Source organism: Durotheca rogersii (assembly GCF_024521655.1).
Source record: "Durotheca rogersii strain YMJ 92031201 chromosome Unknown GGS23scaffold_3, whole genome shotgun sequence".
Taxonomy (NCBI): Eukaryota; Fungi; Ascomycota; class Sordariomycetes; order Xylariales; family Xylariaceae; genus Durotheca; species Durotheca rogersii.
In genome coordinates this window covers 1,401,447-1,423,181 of record NW_026251234.1, presented here as the reverse complement: position 1 = coordinate 1,423,181, position 21,735 = coordinate 1,401,447, and the positions used below count along the sequence as shown (strand labels likewise).

Below are 21,735 nucleotides of genomic sequence, written 5' to 3'. Positions count from 1 at the left end.
TCAAAGCAATGGAGAAAGCCGTGCCAGAAGTAACCACGCCTGCGCGGTAGAAGTCCGTTCACCGCGCAAGTACCAGAGATTAGGGAATCCCGGGGGGTCGCCGAGCAATCTACGCTGCTATCGCTTGGCACGGTGCTGCTCAAGTAATTTCTTCCCTACTCGGTCGACTCGCATAGTCATAGGAATCAGCCATTCCCAGCTAGGGTCTGGGCCTAGCAAGGCGAGGCTGGCGAGCCCAAGGGGTTTTCGTCGCCTCCGGAGGTTAGAGCGTCGACGAACAAAGCAAAGCAAACCTAAGCGACAACGCAAAGTCAACACCCTTTACGCCCTCCAACGGGTTCATCCCGCCCGCCGACAACCCAGGGAAACAAGCTCGCCCTACCCCCGTCTATTCGTCGTCCACAGTCATAGCTGTTATTCCCTGCTGATGGAGTGGACCGACCGCCAGGTAGTAATGTAGCCCTGGCTGAGCCAGTTCCCAGCTTCCCTCCCCCCCTACCCCTCCTTCTCAGTTATGCCCCTTTCAGTATGCTTCTCTAGGTGGTCGTTGTCAGCGTTGTCAGCGTTGTCCGCGACCTTGACCTAGGTATGCTGCATACTCACGCCTGTGTATCTGGCCAATTCCCCATGGCCGCTCGAGCTGCCACGGGTCATATCCTGGGCGAGACATCCGTTACACAACAGGCCAGAGCGTCGCGTCGCAGCGCAACGATGCCCAATTCGGGTCCTCTAGCTCCACACGATCCGTCGATTCTTCGAGTTTGGGAGCCTACGACGCTATTGCTGGCAAGCCTGCTAGCCTCATATCGAACCTGGCCGCGGTGAACTGGGCTGGCGATACCCTACGAGAAGGGAGAGCTCGTACACGCACGCCTCCCTCACCTACACGCGCATGTATGTATGTACGTGTGCGGACACACCTACATGGAGACGCACATATCCGATTGTCCTTCGTAATGCTGCTCTCTCTTGCACACCATGGGCGGGACCGGGCCGCAGACGAGCACGGACTCACATGCTCTCTCCTTCTTCGCTCCCACCCGTTCCACGTAAGCCCAATAAAGCCCGCTCGGCGGGAGAACTGGTGGCATTGCGGCAGCATGGCGGTGTCTGCTTGGGAGCGAGATTGCGGCGAATAAGACAGCCAACGCTGTCCTCCTCTTATGCAGGACCGAACAGGACAGGAACGATTCACGCTGCACTGCACCACACACGCTGGCCCCCCTGACTCCCCCCTGACTCTCCCCCCTAGTCGCCTCCACCCCCGTTCTCCACTTGACTGAACCGACCCGCTGTCCTTCCAACGCGACATCGCCAAGTCTGCCCGCCGCCATGCGCATGCAGAGTGCCCGTCGACCTTGCCCTAGCGTTCTCGATACAGGGCCGGGAGCTGTCGATGCAGACTGACGGGGCAGCGTTCTCCTAGCAGTCTCTTTTCACCCACCTACATACTTATTCACCTATCCGCGTGTTGCTTATTTCGGCTCCTTCTGCTCCTCCTGCTGCTGATCTTCTGCTGGTCCGCGGCCGGTCCGCCTTCTGTCGCCTACACGGCGTTCGCTTACCAGAGTGCGTCGCGGGACGTGGTTCGGCTTGGTTGGAATCGGTTCGCAGCAGAGAGACAGGCAGCGCCAACACCCGCAGCAGCAGTGCCAGCATTCGCAGCAGCGGGAACATGGAACGTGTGGACGCCAGGGATGCAGATATGGCCCATACTATCCCTATATACGTACGCACCGACGTATTATACACGGGTATAGGTGTGTATGTTCGTATGCGCGCACGTACACGCACACACGCATAGAGGCCAGCCTAGGCTACGCCGAAACAGCAGAATCCAGTCCAGCAAAAGGAAACAAAAATAGAATTCACATTGAATATGTAGGGATAAGGGGACGACGGGGGAGGGGGGCACAACACGCATGTTACGCAGAGGCTAGCACACACAGATGGACATACAGACGTCAGAAGCAGGCAAGCGAGCCCGAGCCCCCGGCCCCCGGCCTTCGCGATAACGCGAGGATGTACAGCTCCAGAACCGGTCCACATTTGCGGTTCCGTCGCCTTCTCTGCTTCTTCTCCTTTTCCTTCTCTTCCTTCTTCTCGTTGTTCACCTCGGCGCTGGCGCTGCTGCGAGATAGGCATGCAGGTAAGCACGTATGTAGGTGGGTGGGCAGATATGTAGGCTAGGCCACGGGAATGGTCGATGATGGGCGGCGACGACGATGTCTTCTCACCCACCCTTCCCCCCCTCGTCCCCCCGTCTGCCCTCTCTGGTTTCCTTCGTCCCCTCGCGTCCCCTCGTTTCCCCTCGCTTTCCCCGTGCGCCTGTCCGTCCATCGCCGGGGTCCGGTTGTCGCTAGGCAGATAAAACAGCGAACGAGCGAGTAAATTGTCAGGCACTAGGCATCTGTCTATACGTACAGACAGATAATACAGGCACACGTACCTATCTACATACATAAGACATACGTGTGTATGTACATATACGCATACATGACGCCTATCCCGCCTTCTCCCCACGCCCCCCAACCGTTCCCAACAATAAAAAAGCAACAAAAACAACCGGAGCCCACTCCGTGTTCGGGTTGATTGGATGTCGGCCGACAGCACCCAGGGGAGATGAAGAGAGAGGGGGGGTGGGAGGGGGTCACAAATGGGGGTAGATGTCTCGGACTCTTGAGGATCCATCTCCTCTTCGGTATCATTGTCTCGTTTTTCCCCCTTTCCCTTCCGCCTCGCCACGGGCCGGCAAGCAAGCGATCAAGTCCGTGGCGTAATATGTGTATGTGCCGAAGCATGAAGGGAGTCAGGTGGTGATGTAGGTAGCAGGCAGCACGTAGGATAGTTGGCAGTAGCACCTACACGTAGCTAGCCAAGCTGGTCGGCTTCTGGGTTCGCTAGGTTCGCTCCGGGCTGGGTAGCTGGGTAGGCATGTGTGTAAGCAGGTTGGAAGGATCCCCCCATGAAAGCAGTTCAAAGGCCGAGATGGCAAGACGCCATCGACAAACACGTCGTGACTCTCCCCTCCCCTCCGCTGGCTCCCCCTTCCCGGCTCTGTCGGTTAAGGGAAATAAAAAAATCAAATCAGGAGGAAAATTCCCCGAGAGGGTATGGTATGGTTTGATAAATGGGCCTTGTGGACCTGTCTCCCTTGCTACGGTACGGCACGGCAACAGGGCGCGCGGCAGGGCATGCCACAATACATAGTATGGGGGAGAAGGAAGGGGGAAACGGTGGGCAAGGGGGGAGGGCAAGGGGGGGTTGGCGACCTGTTTTTGGGGCGCCTTTTTCGTTTCTTTTCGGGTTGGTCTCGCCTGGGCGGATCCCGTTCTGCTGGACTCGTCTTACTACTCGGGTTCGAGGGGATAACGCCAATTGTGTCATAAGAGCTGACTGACCTTGTGATCCTTGCCTGTCTCGCCCTCTCCCCCTTCTCTCTCCCTGTCTGCCTGTCTCGCCCTCTCTATCCCCCTTTCTTGCCGCCTGCCAGCCCTGTCCCGCTCGTCCACGTAGACCGCTCACTCCCAAAGCGTATTCTCTCTGTCTCCGTCTCTCTGTGTCACTCTCCCGCCCTGCCGAAAGGGTAGGCGATTGGCCGGCCACATGTGCTGGTGCCGGCGCCGACGCCGAGGGCAGGAATGCTGATGGCTGCGATGCTGCCTCTCTCGACCCCGGTTCGTGGGTTAATACGTCATGGGATGTACGTGAACGGGATATTATGTAGGGCGCGGATGGTACGGTACAGGCTGGGGATGGGATAGCTCCCGGGCACGAGTCACACCGTAGGGGTTAGAGGTGGTGTATGGGGGGGGGGGAGCTACGTGTCGTCTCTGAATGCTGCCGTCACTGCCGTTACTAGGCTTGCCTTTCATATCTAGGTATACACCTATAATATAGAACTTAACGTGCCGAAAAATAGGTATCTTAAGGGGAAGCAGACTGACGTGGATATTCTCGCAAGTCGTAGGCAGCTACGTTTGCGTGCAGTAGCATGCTATCATATTAGCTTCGCTGTAGATCTTATTCCCTTCCTCTCCACAGCCCCCCCCCCCCCCCCCCTAAGGAGCCATGGCATGGCCCCATCCCGATATACTTATGGACCGTTGTGAAGTTCTCGTGTGGCGCAAGCGTACTGCTTCCGATAGACGTGTGTACGGTACACCTTCTAGCGTATATATGAAACTCCGCCTGCCTGGTTGTTTGCGTATATTCCCAAGCAGGTTTTCTTTGCAGCGACTACCCAGTATTATAGCCGGCAAGGTATATATGCGTGCGGGTGTAGGTATGTACGTGTACCCAGGTAACGAGCCAGGTAGTTTGGTTGGTAGGCAAGCAAGTAAGTCATGATCCGTTTCCCAGCGGTCGAGGACGAAGGAGCCGTAGTACAGACGCATGTCAGATTTCAGATACGTCAAGGAGTCATCGGAACCGAAAGTTGGGAAAAAATCCCACGGCCCACCCATGTTCGGGAGCATTCTCGGACAGGGCCTCGCTCTGCTGGTGCCGTCTACGGGCTGCCGAATGGTAGCCGAGATGTGAGCCCACGGCGCCGATGGGCCATGGGGTCCGACGCTCAGGAGACTATATTGGGGGCGATTGCTCATGTCTGATATGCAAAGCTGACTGGGATACTCGGGGCGTGGCATCGCAGGGGTGGAGCTGGGGAGGAGGAGGAGGGGGGGGGGAGGGAGAGGAACGGAGAGAATTGCCAAGTCGAGAGACAGGATTACGAGGTGCGAGAGATGGTTCCATGTACTGGGAGATAGATTAGGTTGACTGCCCCGACTCTCATAGCAGCATCCTTTGGTATCATCAAGTAAGTACAATCACCCCAAATTGCCCGCGTGACGAGGTATCGATGGAGGGAAATAGATGAGAAAGAAACATCAGGTGTCCCGATTTCCATCCCCCGTCGAACAACGGTTTAATTTCCTGTCCCAGGCCAATGTCCCCGTTCCACGTCCAGAAAGCTCCGGTGGGCATAGCGGTCTTTTCCCCTCCCTGGCACCCAGACTGGCCCATTCTTCCAGAAAACACATGACACCATCATCATGCCCGTTCTCAATCCAGGCCGCGGACGTTCATGTCCTCTCAACCCGCATCCGTTTCGCGTGCGTCCATCCGCGCCTCTCCTCCCCCCCCCTCCCGCGACCAGGGTTGGTTGCCTAGTCTTGGCCGGAAAGGGAGAAAAGTGAAATCCCGCCAACAACGCGGGCTCGGCCGGCGCTATGGCGGGCGGAAATATTCCTCTCCTGCCTGCCTGCCAATGCCGCTGGACCGCTATTAGCAGTTGACTGCAACGGCAAGGCGATGTTGGAGGGAATGAGCCGAAGGAACACAACTAAGCCGAGGTTCATAGAGCAAGATCGTAGCCAAGACAGTAGAAGTGATATAGTCATCATAAAAAGTATTGTGAAAACCTAGCGCCCTATACATGATGGATAAAATCCCCTGCCCGTTACAGCGCCGCCGATGTTACCGAAACCATACCAGTAAACCCTTACGCGCTACCCCCGAACAAACTCCGGTTCGCATCCCAGGCTTGTCCCAATCAACGTGAGAGATATGAAATGCCAAATCATGATGCGCGCAAAGAGGAACGGGAACCATAGAAAAAAGCAACTAAGCCAACGCGTAGCTATGCAGCGAGAGTGGGAGGAGAGGAAGGTGTTGAGAGCGTAGCGAGCTATAGCGGGCACCGCTGCGTAGAAGGATGAGGGTGGAGGGATGGGAAAGGGGGGGCAGGGAGGGAGATGTAAGAGAGTAGCAACGAAGAGTTGCAGTGCAGCGGTACGCAGCAGATACGCGGTACAACCAACGCAGGCTCTTACCCAAAGGCAAGATAACCTTGGGAGACAGCAGATATGTATCTCAAGACGAGGTGTCACACACGCTACGCCGTCTCACTGTCAGCCTTGCATGCCAGTGTCCGCCCGGGGCCAGGTGGGCGCCCAATAACGGAAGGGGAAGGGAGCGAAGGACTAGGTGCGCGTGGCGTCCCTAAAGCAGCAAGAATGGCATCTTAAGGAGTCGAGCTGAGCTGAGCTGAGCTGAGCTGAGCTTAGTTTTGCGTTGCGTTGCGTTTTAGATGGATCTGAGAGTTGAGTTGCTTTATGCCGAGTTGTCGTTTCTTTTCTTTTCTTTTTTTTCCTTTGGTTTCCTATAACTCTGGGATAGTGCCTACCAGAGCCAAGACAGCGCTACCCATGCTGAGCGAGAGGGCGAGAGTCTGTGTACGTATGTGTGTGGTGTCAGAGAACAGACACGAGAGCAAGGCTCGGGTGGCACGGAAATTTCCGGGTATGTTGGTGATGTTGAGTTCATGAAGTTGGGAAAGCGATCGATCACAATATCTGGCAGTTGTCATATTGTGTATTCGGACAGTAGCCGAGAGATTCTGGCCCAGACGGTGTTCTTGACAGATACGGAGGGCCTCCCTCTACGGCTGGCACCCGACACTGTCTTAGTCGGGGCACCGAGGGCAAGCGTAGTTGTTCCCGCAATAGTCGTGGGTGCCGAAGTCGACTGCCTTGCAGCAGAATGTGCAGCACTGGTTGACAAGAGGCTGGTGCTCCTTGACGCACATGGTGACGGACAGGAGAGAGCAGGTAGACTTGAGGATGGGCGAGTGTGTTGCTGCTATGTGGGTAGGCCAATTCCACTCGATGAGCGGGCGGTGGCTTCTCTGGCTATGTAACAAGGGAGTTGTGTAGGTACGAAAGTGCGGAGGTAGAAGCCTGGCTTATTGGTATGTCGTGGTGTGGTTTGGTAGGCGAAGAGATAACTTGAGAGGAAGGTTATGGAGAAGTGAGGGACGGAGTCCCTTAAATACTTGGATCGGGCTTATTGAGACTGGGACTGGTGATGGTGATATTGTCTCTGCGTGCTCTTTGGACGAGTGGGTGAGTCACGGAAGTTGGGACGGTAGTCGACTTATATATGTGTGCTTATCGTGGACAGTCGGGCAGGTCATTGAACATTTTGGCGATGGGGAAGAGATGGGACCAGGTCGGCGGCTGGTGTCAGGGCATACATACATACATACACAGTTACATACATACATTGTAGGGCACAGGCATGACTAGACGGGGGTCAGGGGTGACTTGCCCAAAAGGGGTGAAGAGAGAAGAGAGAAATTTTCTTGAATAGAGAGTGAGGGGAAAAGAGAGAGAGAGAGAATGGAACAGACAATAGACTAAAAAAGAAAAGAAATAATAATATCAACAATAATAACAATAATGGCATTGAGGGAGAGGTGGGGGGGGGGAGGGGGCAAAGACGACGTCGAAAAAGATAAATTGGTCAAGTATCAACTTTACCGTGCTGGGCAGGTAGGCTTGACCTGACGAGGGTTATGCAATTCTAACAAAAGACAGGTACCAGCACACGCGTTTTTGCGTAACTACATTAAAAGAGGGGAAGTCCAGGGCACGAAGGGAAGAGGAGCAAGTGGGAGGGCGAGGGGGGAAGAGGGAGAGGTAGAGAGAGAGAAGGGCACTTGGGATAAAAACAAATAATGATAATATCGAGGCCGATAATACCAATATTAAAAATAATAATAAAGAAAAGAAGAAAAGAAAGAAGAAAAAAAAAGAAGAGGAGAACCAGAAGAAGGTCAGAATGGGTACCTAGATACCGTTACATCCAGCGGTGTGGCATGATTCAAGGTCACGAGGCGCCTGGGGATTGAGCAATTGCGAATCGCACTGCATGCACGTACAGATCAATATGCACGTAGGTAGGTAGGCATGTATGTCACTGTAGACATGTAGGCACGTAGGCATGTCTGTATGGCCATCTGCGGACTCTGCCCATTCTCGTCCACCTTACCGTACTGGGGGACCTTGATGGATCCCTAGTGCTTCCTCCTCCTCTGCTCGCCTCGATCGCTAACGCGAGGGTGACGGACGTACGGGAAGTATGCATGTGTCGGGGCGGGCCTGGAGTCGGGGGTTGCTACTATTATTATTATACCCTTCAGATGAGACTAACCTCTACTTACCTAGGTACCTAGGCACCTAGTCCCATACCACCCGCCGTACATGCATACCTCAGGTAGGTACATACGAACATGTCTGCACATGCATGCCTACGTATAGGCACGTCTTGCACTGGTAGGTACCTAACCCTACCTACCTAGGTACCTTAGTATGTAGATACCTAGGTACCTATGCACAGAGGCGCTTCTGAATGAACAGAAAGAACACGGAGCATGGAACATCGCCTAACAGGTACCTACCTACCTCCTACCTAACCTACATGCCCTTAAGTACCTCTGTATACATACGCCTCGCTCGCCTACCCCCGTCGAATGGAACCTCTCTTACTGAACGCCGGAAAGCCATCTTCAACTAACCGGATGCAGTAGAGCCGCCACGGTGGGGGAGAAGGGCACGAAAGAGAAAGAAGTCTCATGTCTTATACACCTGCACACATACCTACACATACTGTGTGTGCTTCACGTTGCGTGCCTCCTGCAAGGTACCTCATCAGCGCACATGTACATACTGTACATACGATATAACCCGGGAGGGGATCGGCTACCGGGGGTGTCCGGGGAGCCAACAGGGGAAGAGGGCAGCATTGCCGCACTTATGTAGCATAATGGCATATGGGAAAGCAGCGCGAGGGAAGCGGGTGGAGAGACGGGGAGATGGGGAAATGGAGGATATTGGACAGAGGAAGAGGCGAGGGGAGAGGGAGAGGGAGGAGAGAGAGAGAATGCGTGCATGCAAAAAGGGAGAGAGGTAACAGCAGTTAATAATCTAAGGTCTCATCTCATGCATGCATGACAGCTTCTCATGGACAAATTCCGATATCGATACAAGAGCAAAAAGGACCGTAGGCGGGACAGGCAACACAAGAGGCAGAGGCCAACCCACTTGCATACCCCCCCCTCTCGTCTTTCCCCTTAACTACATACGGGCGTATGCGTACATCACGTACATATAGTGCCTTCACACTTCCTACCCCTAGTAGACGCATTGGAAAACATGCCCAGAGGTATGTACCTAGCCTAAGGCAGGTAGGTAGGAGGCGCGTAAGACACATCGCTATATGTACCTATGTACCTATGTATGTGCGGCGGGTAGGATGAATTGCGTGTAGCTTAGCACCTCCCAGGCCCCCTCGAGTGCTCGGGGCGTCTTTGCCCAGCCTAATGGGACCACCCGATAAGGTGCATGTAGCCACCTAAGGTACGGTACCTACCCTACCTAACCATTCTACGTACGTACCGATATGGAGCCTTCGGTCGGTAGGTATATATTTGTGCGCTCATCAAGCATCCACAAGGCACATTGCAGATGGCATTCTATTCTTAGCCCGTACCTTAGCGATGGAATCTAACTTGTTCGCTCTGCGCGCAGATGCTATGCCGCGGTCGGTCTTGCGCAGCGCATGCCGCCCCCTCCCTCTCTCTCGCTCTCGAGGCTCCTAGCGCTAGCGACAGAGGAAGTTAGGGGAGGCCAGGCTGGGCGTTGTAGCCAACTGGCAGGTCGGTCATCGGCATCGTGACACCGACGGAGGCGACATGGTAAGGTGTCGGTAAACACTTCCTGGGTCAACCTCGCCCAACTGATAGTTGCAGAGCTGAAGTGTCCGCCATCCATCTCCCTGCCTACCCCGACCTTCGGACATATACTTACCTGCCTGCCTGCCTGTCTGCCCATATTCCGAATGTAGACAGCCATGCTACGTTGGGGGAAGAGAGAGATGACTGCATGGCGTGGGTGATTGGCTGCGCGTCGGCTTGTTCGAGGTCGGGAACCTGGCTGATGCTATCGGGTACTACGTGGTATAAACCCGGTCAGCAGCGAGATAGCCCAACAACCCACTTCCTCGCGAACGCCTCCCACGACGATAAAGATCCGACCCGTCTCTTTTCGGCCGGTGACATCTCTCGCGTGCGCTGACAACGGCTTTGTGACATACCGGACTCGACCGCACCGTCTCGCAGCGGACCCTGACCGGGGCCATATGCTATTCGGTATATAGCCTGCAAATTACGGTGGGCTCGGGGGCCAGGCGCTGGGCCAATCGAAAGCGATCCAGGCGGCCACACGCCAATCCACGCACACTTCGTGATCGGTTCGTTAACTGATTTGCTGCCTGCGTACGCTTGGGCAGTAAGCGAGCATCTGGGAGGAGCCAATTGTTCCTGAGTCATAAGCGCAAGTTGCCGAGCTGCTGGGTTTTGACGTCCCTGGTTCCGTGGGCCGAGATACCCAGAAAGAGGGGAGAGAATGCCTCGTACTGAACCTCAGGCCCGTGACGCCCGGCTGACATCATCAGGTTATACAAACTCCTCTCTCCTACCTCTCCTACATAGCCCTCTCCTCAATATCATACCACGAACGAATCATCGTGGGCAGGAGAGAGGGGAAGGGTTCTCTGATCTCACCAATGTACCCATATCATGTGGCAACGAGCCCTGCCTTTCCCTCCCTTCCCCCCCACAAGGCGGGCCGCCGCGTCCGAAACTTGCTGTGACACGCTTATCTTATCCGTGTCTCACCGGGAATTTCGCCACTGCCAGCAAGTCGGCGACGCGAGGTAAACAGAGCACGTGGGTAGCGGAACCGAGTTTGGGGTCATCGGTGCCGTGGTGTTGCAGATGGTAGTAAGCCCTAGCGTCTTTGGAATATTCTACGTCAACGCTAACCCCCTCTCCCCCTCGCTCTCCCCCTCCACTTTCCGGACTCAGTTCTATCGGCATTCGTGCTGTCTGGTGGTTTCATATGTCACCTCCGTGTGCTCGAAGGCCTGCGCAGCAAACCGCATCGTCGCCGATCGTCTTGGCTCCTTGCCGTCACTCACTCGATTCTCTTTTGGCCACGCCCTCTGTTTCAGAGCTGTGGGTGATGGAGGGACCGTTGCCGATCGACCCCATCCTACTAGTCCCGACGATCGTCGTAAAAATGGGGCCGGTGATTCCTATGGCCCTGTGAGAGAGTGAGAGAGAGAGAGGGAAAGGAGGAGAACCATGTCCACCTCGCGGAGCAAACAGGGGTCAAAACTTCGTGAGTTTTACCAACCTGGACCTATCGCCATAACGATCAACGTTGTATTTCGTCTCGCCGTCCCATCTACTTTGACCCGCCAACCTTGTCCCTACGCGCTGGGAGGGACTATATGACGATAGACATAAACTGCCGTAAGCAACAGGTAATGCTGCGCAAATCCCACCTCGGTGGCATCCAATCAGCGTCCGCCCCCCCCTTACCAACTAGGACGTAATTGGCGACCAGCCATATCCCATCTCCCTATCCCGTATGCGGAAAGTCTTAATGAGATGAATTGGGCATCGCCCCAAACGACAAGCTACAATGCTGCTTAACGGAAAACTGCCCTCGTTACCTTGGCCAACTACTCTTCGCCTGCGCCATATCGTTGCGTACTTAGGTAGGTATGTGACCTCATAACTATCGATAACCATCTCCTCGTACAAGCACCGCCCCCCTCGGCACCATTGCAATGAAATATGCGAGCATTGCCACCTACTATTTGCGTTCCTATACGTGTCCATGGTGAAGGTTATACCTATAGCCGTGCCCGTCACGTGGGATAAACGACCAATAAATGGCGTCGCCTGCCGCGGGGTCGATAGCTGTTCGTCATATTAGGTAACACCAAGCATATCCCGATGTGTGGGTAGGCAAAGGGGCCGAAAATCAGCATTGGAGCGACGCAAACATGGGGGTGATGTCGCCCTCGCAGAGACGGCTCTGCTGCACGGGGTCAGCCGTTGTCGTGATGACCAGGGAGATAAGGCATCCCGGAGACGATGGACTGAGGCCCGTAGCCGACAACCAAATCCATCTTCTCCGATCCATCCAATGCTACTTCGTCTTCTTCATCGCCGCTACCACTCCCGCGGTGGCCCTGCCTCCCAACCAGGCGGCTACGCAGGAACGTAGTAAACAATCAGAAAACTCTCGTCTGGGAAACCTCGTCTGTCCTCGAAGCAGCGAGCGGATATGTTGACGAGAATCGCGACGACGAGAATGAACGAAATCGCCACAGAGCCCGTGCTGACTAGCCGGGATCGCCCAGAAGGAAGCACGAGGGGGTTTGCTGATCAGGCTCCCCGACTCCAGGTCCGTTGTTGGCGATGCCGTCTCGTTCAATCCATCCAGCATTCAGATTGCATGTGATTGGATTCTGTAGGGAACTTGGCCCAGGGGTTTGGGAGACCGCTGATGGGAATGTGAGGAGTTCTGCCATTGGGTAGGACCCGTAGGTTAGACTGTTAGTCGAAGCGAGGACCGGGGTAAACTGGATGATAGCTGAAATAGGCTCCATGCTTCATGCTACGTAATCTGCTACTACGCGTTGTACATGCCCACCTAGTTCGTATGTATAATCTCGTACAGACACTCATGATCTAATGTATATGGTCATGGGCGCAAGGGCGGCAGGTTACATGGCATTGCGCACCGGGCGAGGTATAGGTACCCAACGCGGAACGGAGTGCTACCTGAGGCAGCGGATATACCACGTATGCATGTACATATGCATGTGCGGAGGTATAACGCATGCACATAGACTCCATATACCTCACATACGTGCATACATTAGGTACCTAGGTACCTACCTAGGCGCCTCTTAAGTGGTAGGTGTAGAACATAGTTGTGGATAGAATGGATAGATGCATAACCTAAACCCCAGGCTCCAGCAGCCCGCCGTCCGGGGCGCCCCGCGCCTTGCAACCTCCTCAGCCCACTTACCCAGAATGGATCGGCTACCGGGCTTTGCTCAGTGACCTGATGATAAGGCAGGGGCGAGACCCGGGGGGGGGTCGAGGCAGGGGAGAGGAAGAAGAGACCAGGGAGACGCGGGAATCAAGTTTATAAGGCGATACACCTCGATTACGCCATAAAACCCTCGATATCGTATTAATATCTTCTTCACCGATCCGTTGCCCGTTCTCCATCTCGCCCCTCCACAGGACCAGGACCGCAAGCCCATTCCTACTCCGCCTTGGACGCCCTTGGATTTGGCACGAATGCTCGTTAGGTCGCGGTTATGCATCAGTGTATGTGCCTTGGAAGCGTGTACTTCGATACCTCCCAATATAGGTAGGTGGTGCTGACGATGCTGATTTAGGCACCTAGAGGTAGGTAGGTACCCGGTATATATGTATCTCGCAGTACTGCACAACATGCCATTGAGCTTGGCCTGTCCTTACAGCACATGCGAGGGCGCATTCCGTCAATAGGTACCTACCTTAGGTACATAGATCAGGCACCTAGGTACCTACCTACCTCTACCTTAGGTACATCTCCTGTGCTTTCGTTCTACGTCCTCATGTACCCAACTTAGCTCTACGTCCGCCTGCCTCTGCCTCGCGACGACAATCCCTCGACGGACATCTCGAAGGGTGAGGCTTCGGCCCTTCGTCGAGGCCGACGTGCATCGCTGCAGATTCTATTCGAGAGGCGACATGTCCCATAATCTGCTTCTCCACGTTTTATTAACGTCACATCTACATAATATGCACGATGTGCATGGGCTGCATGTAATTGTACGTCGATCCGCCTCCCTCCAGTGCATCACCACTAATCCCTCTCCCAACCGCCCATCCTCTCTCGTCTTGTAACGAGGGCCCGTATATCGATCCTACGCAGGCTCCGTTCAGAATGCGACAGTGTGGCCAAGTCTGGTTTTTTTTTTCTTGCACAGGACAAGAGGCTGCCGAGATTGCCGAACCAATCCCGGATAGGGGGTCAAGCAGCTGTACCTTTACGTCCAATGGCAACCCTCTCCTCGTCCGCCGTGGCCGTGCAGAGGAAGAATAATCAATGCCAAACGCTAGGCTCGGTCCCAACCGACTCTCTACGTTTGGTCCCACAACCCCCCCGTCGTGACCGGCTGGTAGGATGGCTGGGGATGCGCGAGCTGGCTGTGAGAATTTCCCTTACGGTCCGAGTATCATACGGCAGCCCAGAATCCCACCCCGACGTCACACTGGCTGCCCTGGAAACGGAGATCCGAGTGGGAAACTACCTGATAATTACTAAGGCAGACAGCTAGGCTAACTGCCTACCCCCGCGGGCTCGATATCAAGGTGGCTCTCAAACCTACCTACACCCTCGACGTGATAAATTATTCTCCAACGTTTACGTTTACTCCGGGCCTCGGGATTGGTCTTAGTATGCCACCTAGATGCTGGCAGTAGGCGCCGTCACCGAGACCTAGAGCAGGCTCGGGGAGATAGGAATCGACGGGCCACTAATCGTTCGCCCTCGCCTGACGATCAGCTCTGAAGCAGTTGCCCTTTCACGCCTTCGCCCCAACCCATTGGCCTTCGTCGAGCAAACACCCCCTTCATGCAGAGGCAGGCCGGCCAGGTCACAGGAATTGGCATTTGGGGGGGCCGACTGCGAAGCATGGGAAACATGCTGCTGACGGATGGAACTTTTGATTCGCGACCCATTCTCCTCTACTCAGCTTGCTGCTGTTTGACCCTCCCTCGACGCCAAGGAACGCGAACCACCAACAAATTCCCTCTGCTGGAGGCATTCCCAGTCCTGTGACATCATGATCGAAAGACCGCGGCTCTTCGACGTGACAATGGACTGTTGGAGCGCCTTAGGGGGCAAGTATCCCTCCCCAGCTCCACAGCGGGTTGCTGCGGATAGGATCGACTCGCACGGCTTGAAAATGGGCTCCCGCCATATGGCTACCTAAGGGTCGAAAACAAGGGGTCCGTTACTGTCGCCCTAGGTTTCCCCTTTGCTTCCCAAATGACCTTATGTGATGGGAGACGAAATCGCCCAAGATGTGCCGTGGCCTACAGCCAATCTGCACGTCGTAGATTACTGACCGATGAACGTTTCCTCACGTCCACCCAGGAGGCCCTGCCCAAGCAGGTAGGCTACCCCAGAAGAAGAATGTCACACACTTCATGCACGACCTTCCTGTTATCAAAAGGCCGCTAGGTTATGACGCGGGATCGAGAGGGAGGGAAAAAAAAGGGGGGGGAGGGGTGGGAAGGGAATGAGGCTAATACTTGGCCTGGGAAATCAGCCTTGATCAAGTGCGGAGGCTTCGTGTCCATTTCTGATAGGCACAACCTTCGATCGCGGCACTAAATATTTGATCATGAGGACTAATAAGCAAAAACGTGTTCGTCGCTTATGTCTATGTCTTACCTTGTTGAGAGCCGGAGACGATATCTTCATCTCCCCTGACTTTCCCCGCCGAGGCGTTGTGTTTTATTGGCGATGTATCTTCCTGTTTGGGTGAGAACGAGTTGCCTGGCCTTATTACGTCTTCCTGCGTAGGTACAGTTTCGTTCACTTGGAGAATTAGCTAATGTGGCTTTTAGGCAGTCCTCGGTGATAGGACCTGATCCTGGCGTGATGTTCTTTTTTTGTCTTGGTTTTTTTGCCTCCCTACCAGAAGTCGGGCTCACTGGCGCGCCAAGTCACTGTCCCCCAATTCGTTATGCGTACCGAATCGACCGTACCAGCCTCCCTAATGTGCTTAACCGACTTGGGAACTCAAAGAGCCCTTCAGCATCCTCACTACTAAGGATGATTTTTATGAAAAGGAGGAAAGGAAAGGGGAGTGGGAGGGGAAACGTCTCACCGAAAAAGGGAAAAAACTAGGGGGTCTGGCTTGAGTTTCCATGGGTCTCGCTGGCTTATTCTAGTCATCAGCTATCCAAGCTACACTTTCTAGAATGACGGCCCCCGGGCAATAGTTCGAGATTTATACCCATTGCGCGACGCCGAGGGGCCGACTCAAAAGCTAGACAGCGCCCTGAGGGTCTTATGCAGGCAGAAGTAAGGGGCTAGAAGGAAGCATTGTGCATTCGGCGTATCAGTGGATAATATGCCTCTCACGATAGCGCGCGTTGCGGTACTTGGCTGGGACCGAGTCGACGGAAGTTACCCATCCACCATCGCGAGAGAGAGAGAGAGAGAGAGAGATGCAATTTTGCGGTTCGCACTGCATACGGCAATCAAACCCGCTCTCCCGGACGTTCCACTGCATACAGACCCCGGTAGGGTTGGATTTCTACGTCGAATCTCACACTGGGCAGGGCACGACGCAGTCTGGCCAGTCATGAATCTCGTCCGGCGCACGCGACTGGACATGGTATAACGGCTGCCGATATTCGGCATAAAAATTCGTGACGCCATACCCCGGATCTGACCAAGCCACCAATTGCTTTCCTTACCCTCCGCGCGGCTCCGTTCTCGGGCATATTCGACTTCGCAAGGCTGAGTCTTTTCCGTTGATGCTGACGACTGGATCATGGAGGCCCGCCCACAGGGATCGTGGCGTTCTTCACGGCCCACCTTAACTCTTCGCGCCCGGCAGGCAATGCGACTTACGCGTTGATACCTATTGTTTCACAAGCTTCAACGCCCGAACGCATCGTCATGTCGATATCACACCCCCCCCCCCCCCGGAGATGCCCTGGTTACGGTCGCTGATCAAGGTCGTTCGATGGTCAGATGGAATCTCCCCTAGTTTTCTCCCTCCTCGAAGCATTGGAATGGCCTTTCGATACGTCATAGCCATTCCGCCTCGGATCTGCTCCTTGTCCCTGCCTTGGCGGTGGGCAGCCGTCTTCCTGCCGAAACCTACACCGGAAGGCCGTCCAGTCGCAATGGCAGTCCTATTTAGTGGGATGGCATTTGCCGAGAAGCAGTTTACCAGCATGGTACGGCGGCCCATATCATCATGTGATAGATGAGCCTCGTCAGTCAACACCCTGGGCGGGAACGTCGATGCGAACTGTCTCATCCCCGAACAAATCATAACAGAGCATATTGGGTCCCCCCGATCCGCAAGTAGTGGGTGGCGATAGGGTTCGGATCGGGTTATAACAGAAGGCAGACGAAGGAAACTAACCGAGAAACTCTTGCTGGAAAGCATGCCTAATTGTGCACGAGCTGTGTTGGCTCCTTGAACGCGCTGGCGGCCGTATAGCTCAGTATGCGACTTCAAGCGTGTCAAATTACCCGTTCCGTGGTGTCCGACAATGATGAGCGAGCCAATGATTCGCTCTCGAGCGGTCATATTTTATGATAGGTTACGGTACGGCGACCAGCGTCAGCCAGAAGCTAGCTGGCGCTACGTTTGGTTCGTCTTCCGAGATATATGCAGGCTAGGCGATGTTGAGGTAGTACCTCGGCATATATTGCATCGTATTCAAATTCTCGCCACGGTAAATGCGGATAAGACGCTGTAGGTGATTTTGGAGGCTGCGTTACGGAATACTCGGTCAGTATTATTACTTACTGGGACATAGGGTAAGAAAGAAAAAGGGTACCTGATACTGGCCCGGATTTCCCACAATGCTTAAGACACGAATGAAACGCGAGAACACGAAAAACAGCAATATTACTACCGATCTCTTTGATTCGGTTGACATACCTACTACACGTGTCTTTTTGCCGTTTATCGTCTCTACATAACTACATAATGGGAAATAGGGGCCAGGGAATCTGTGTCCAGCCGAGTTCTTTGAATGACCGCAACTTTCTCAGCGGGCTGTGGCGGCGGAATGCGGTCGAACAGGCCGCTGTATCCGTCTACAACCCGGACCCGAGATTGTGTAGGCCGTTAAACACTCGGGGGCAGCACAGACCTGCGGTCGCGCACGGCCTACTCGACGTTGACCTCGACCGGGTGAGCTACTCGGCCAATATCGGTGCGCTGTTCCTCGGCACGAAGCCGACTGGACGAATACTACGGATTAACTGCGACCATCGATTCTCATTATATGATCACCGGGACTCGCTTTAGCAGAGATTCCCTTTTGTTTCCTTCGTCTTCCCCCCCCCCTTTTTTTTTTTACTTTTTCTTTTTACTTTTTTTTTTACTTGAAAGTATCGGCGTATCCGGGGAATATTAAACACGCCCGCACTTGCTTACTTCCAGGTAAATCTTGCCGCGCCGCCTATATATCCTCGGTGATACATTCCGCATTTCTTCCAGGCATCTAACGAAAGCGGGACCGTCCATCTATTACGTGGAAAACTCGACGTTTCTGGCTGGCAAAGGGGTCGTAGGGATCCCTTCCCTTGTCGTCGAGAAGCCGGAGCGGTGCCTTAGCGGGTCGTAGGTACTGGTTGGGAACCGTCGGAGATTCTCAAATTGGCCTCGTCGACTGCCTGCCCGGCCGGAGGAAGGTTCCTCGAAGCAAATCTCAGGACATCGCCCGGGAACTATGGAACGAGCCATAAGCACGGCAAAAAGTTCACACCGGTCCAGGTTAGGGGGGGGTGGGGGAGGGGGTTAATTTGGGCTTGTACGCAGAACCCAGCCTAGCGTTGGTTCGGTTCGACCCAACCCCACGATATCCACGCTCTTCTCATCGTCTCCATCCCTCCTCATTAGCGCCGTTGGGCCGTGCCTAGCCTGTTTAGCCCCCGTGCACATACTTTGGTATGTATGTCTCTCTCTGCGCGCGCGCGTATGTGAGAACAATTGCGTGGGGAGGGCGAGGACACGGGCCAGGGGTGAGCCACCTCGCCGGAAGGGCGAGAATGGAAAGTATTGTTGGGAGTGGAGTTGCTGGTGCGTCGGACTTTTTAAGAGTACAGTAGGCATGTAGGATCCATCTGCCTATGTAAGATACTCTGTATAGTCCTCCGTATGCCCGCCGCATGACCACTCCGTATGGAGCATATCGACGCTTGCGCCGCACAAGTGCAACCCTCTCCCCCCCCCGTCGACACTACGTACGGGTATCTACCGCGGCATAATAGGTACCTATACCTACACATACGTAACAAGGTTGTCCCTCCTGGGATGCCGAGAACTGGGACGCCATCCCCACATGGCCGGTATATGGCTACTTATATCGATATCGACATAATAGATGCGGACATGCGATGCACGCTAGTTCCCTACGCCGGGTGGGAATAGCAACGTCTTGTCACGCGGGCGGAGGCGTGCCTGGGCCGTTCCTCCAGTAAGTGCATGCACACACGCAGACAGCGGAAGCAAGCTTACCCATGCGGTAAGAATTCGCTAGACGCGGCGAGAACATCCCGCCTCCGCCCCGCCCCTCGCTCTGCGTATAGGCTGCACACGTAGCTACCAACATGTGATATATGTATATGCATGCACATGTGTAGGTATAAGGGGGGGACATGTGTGCTAAAAGTGTTAAGAAGTTGTGCGGAATCAGCTGCATGTTCTGCTGCCCGGCAGCGCAAGCGTCGATAGATTAGGGGGAGGGGAGACCTGGGTTGCGGGCCGAAGCGTCTTGTCACGAGGGTAACACACACACCGGTCCCCCTCCCTCTCTCCGCTCGCTTCGCTACGGGTGCTACCGCGTGTGGTGAGGGTGCCTGGCCACCCACTCACCCACCTACTAATCTATCGAGGGCTCACGAGCTCGGAGACGTCGCCTCCTTGCATCCTTCTAGAAGGCCGCGCTGGCCTCCGCCCCTCCCCTCCCCCCTCCCTCCGTATCGCCGGGCCCGCCGCCTGAGCCTGACTGACACCCGTCTGGCCGGGGGTTAAGAAAAGACCGACGCTAAGACTGAGCAAGTTTGGCCGAGGGGGCACTATCTCCGCGGTCGTGTACGATATCTAGGTACGTCTACATCTGCAGAGATGACATGCCGTAGGTAGATGTTCGCTTACGCATGTCGGGTTGGGCCTAGGTTACTGTCTTTCGCTTCTTGAGCCCCTTCTCTCAACGTTAGTGCCTGTCTCCTATGTACCTTACCTAGGTAGGTAATATGTCGGCAGATGCCGCATATGCGACAGAACTCCGATACATGCAATTCCTCGTCCTTAGTGGTATTCCCTACCTGGCGTCCGTGCTATGCTGCCTAACGAGAGTACTTGACACAATAAGCGTCAACGTCAATGCTCACTGAACAAATGCTTACCTAACCGACGCATTGATTCGTAGAGTCGAGGTTGGCGTAATCCGCTTGACGTAGTGTATATATCTCCCGTAATATATGTGTTCTACGGCTTCATAATTTACGGCTACATATAAAATACCTACATCACACACACATACATCACACACACACACACACCTTGCCGTCTATGGCCTTGTCCCCTAGTACTCCGTACCTACATATCGCCCACCCTGTACGCACGTATACGAACCCTCCGTTCGCGCCGTCAAACGTCCCACATAGCACGCGCGCACGCCTGTGCGTAGGTACCGACACCCACCAGCAGAGCTGCCTTGCCAAGAGCCGCCTCTCGGGGGGTGGGAGGGGAACCACAGGTAGCACGTACCTGACTGTAGGTATGGATGGACCTAGCAGCCGCACTGGCAGTCCGGAGAGAGAGAGAGAGGAAGGGGGGGCGTTTGTCCAGACCGGCGAAGCTTCGGCCGCCGGCGTGGTAATCGAATCGATCCATACCCACGCCTCACTCACTCACTCACTCACTCACTCTCCTGCATTACTACCGCAGGCCGTCGGCGTCGCCGATTCGCTGGCTCCCGCCCCCCGTGTACCGCAGGGCAGCAATGGCGGGTGGCGATTTATCGTCTCATCTTCACGATGCAAAGAGGGAGAGAGAAAAAAGAAAGGGGAAGTGGGGGAAGAAGAAGGAGGGGGGGGGAGGACGGAAGGAAGGAAAGGAAGAAAAAAAAGCAAAGCGGAAGAGGGAAAAAAAAATTTCTTGGGCTCGAGCCGGCAGACGAATGGATGTGATGGCCTTCTCGCCTCCCGCTCATCCTCGACGCAGGCCGACGCAACTGGTTAGATGTTCCACGGGTATGTGCCTGAATTTTTTTTTTTCACCCCCCAAGACCAGCCTGCCTGAACAGCGCCAACCTGCGGCTTGAAAAGCCAAGTAGCAGTAGGCTATCTCAGACCAGGGGGGTGGGCGGGTAACCAGGACGGGATCATTCGCAAGAGAGAGAGACGAAGGCAAGAAAAGCCGCCGCCAAGGCAGCTAGTCCCGTCGACGCACGAATTGTACAGCTGCACACAGCGCAGCCACGCGGAACTTGTCTCGAGAAAAGAAACAGAGGGAGGGGGAGGGAGAGGGGGGGAGGAATGAGCGCGGACAAGACGTCCCGTCCAGGGAGACAGACGGCCGCACCGGCGGGATAATGCTGTCCGCCACCAGGCCAGACAGACCACTTGTCCGTGCCCATACACACATACAACGCACACATACCTACGTCTTACACAGGTCGAGGCGGAGAGAGGAGAGCGAGAGAGAGGGAGACAGAACGTCCGAGACCGCCCTCGCAACTGCAACCGTGGTGCCGGCTCCCGCGCCACTAGCTGCGGACTGGCTCGTATACTGCAAGCGCCATGTATGTACGTAGGCACGTAACGTAGAGAGAGAGGAGGAGAGGGAGACAGACAGACAGAGAGAGATCAGGGGCTTTGCGGGCGCATCGCATCGTCCGGCAGACCTTCTCGCGAGGTTGCGTTGCGATGGCGTACATACACATACCTACCTACCCATCTCCGTGCATATTATACTACCTACCTACCTACGTTAGGCACTACCTCGTGGGGCTCTTGGTACGTAGGCAGGTAGATGCATGCATGCACGTACATACATACGTACATGCATATGCACATACCAGGTATATAGGTCGGTGGCATGAGTGTATCCCTGGGGGATCCCTGTGCCGAAGTCGCTGCTACAGGTGCGGGCTATCTACTGAGACCTTTTTTTTTCTTGCTTCCCACCCCCCTCTATCACCAACGGCGCTTCCTACACCTTCGTTTTCTCTTTCTTTCCTTCTTTTTTTCTTCACCCATCCCCTAC

General features: G+C 54.8%; 2 protein-coding genes across 2 annotated transcripts; one reads left to right on the top strand and one right to left on the bottom strand.

Moving 5' to 3' along the window:
• Nucleotides 1-16,256: 16,256 nt before the first annotated feature.
• On the bottom strand, nucleotides 16,257-17,243 carry GGS23DRAFT_285577 (uncharacterized protein). The gene has a single exon (XM_051512600.1). The coding sequence runs from the start codon at nucleotides 17,038-17,040 to the stop codon at nucleotides 16,396-16,398; it is 645 nt and encodes a 214-aa protein (XP_051375456.1). The 5' UTR covers nucleotides 17,041-17,243; the 3' UTR covers nucleotides 16,257-16,395.
• Nucleotides 17,244-19,921: 2,678 nt separating this feature from the next.
• On the top strand, nucleotides 19,922-20,818 carry GGS23DRAFT_285491 (uncharacterized protein). The gene is made up of 2 exons (XM_051512599.1): nucleotides 19,922-20,720; nucleotides 20,796-20,818. Exon 1 carries the CDS (start codon nucleotides 20,038-20,040, stop codon nucleotides 20,707-20,709), a length of 672 nt encoding a protein of 223 aa, XP_051375455.1. The 5' UTR covers nucleotides 19,922-20,037; the 3' UTR covers nucleotides 20,710-20,720; nucleotides 20,796-20,818.
• The last annotated feature ends 917 nt before the right edge of the window (nucleotides 20,819-21,735 follow it).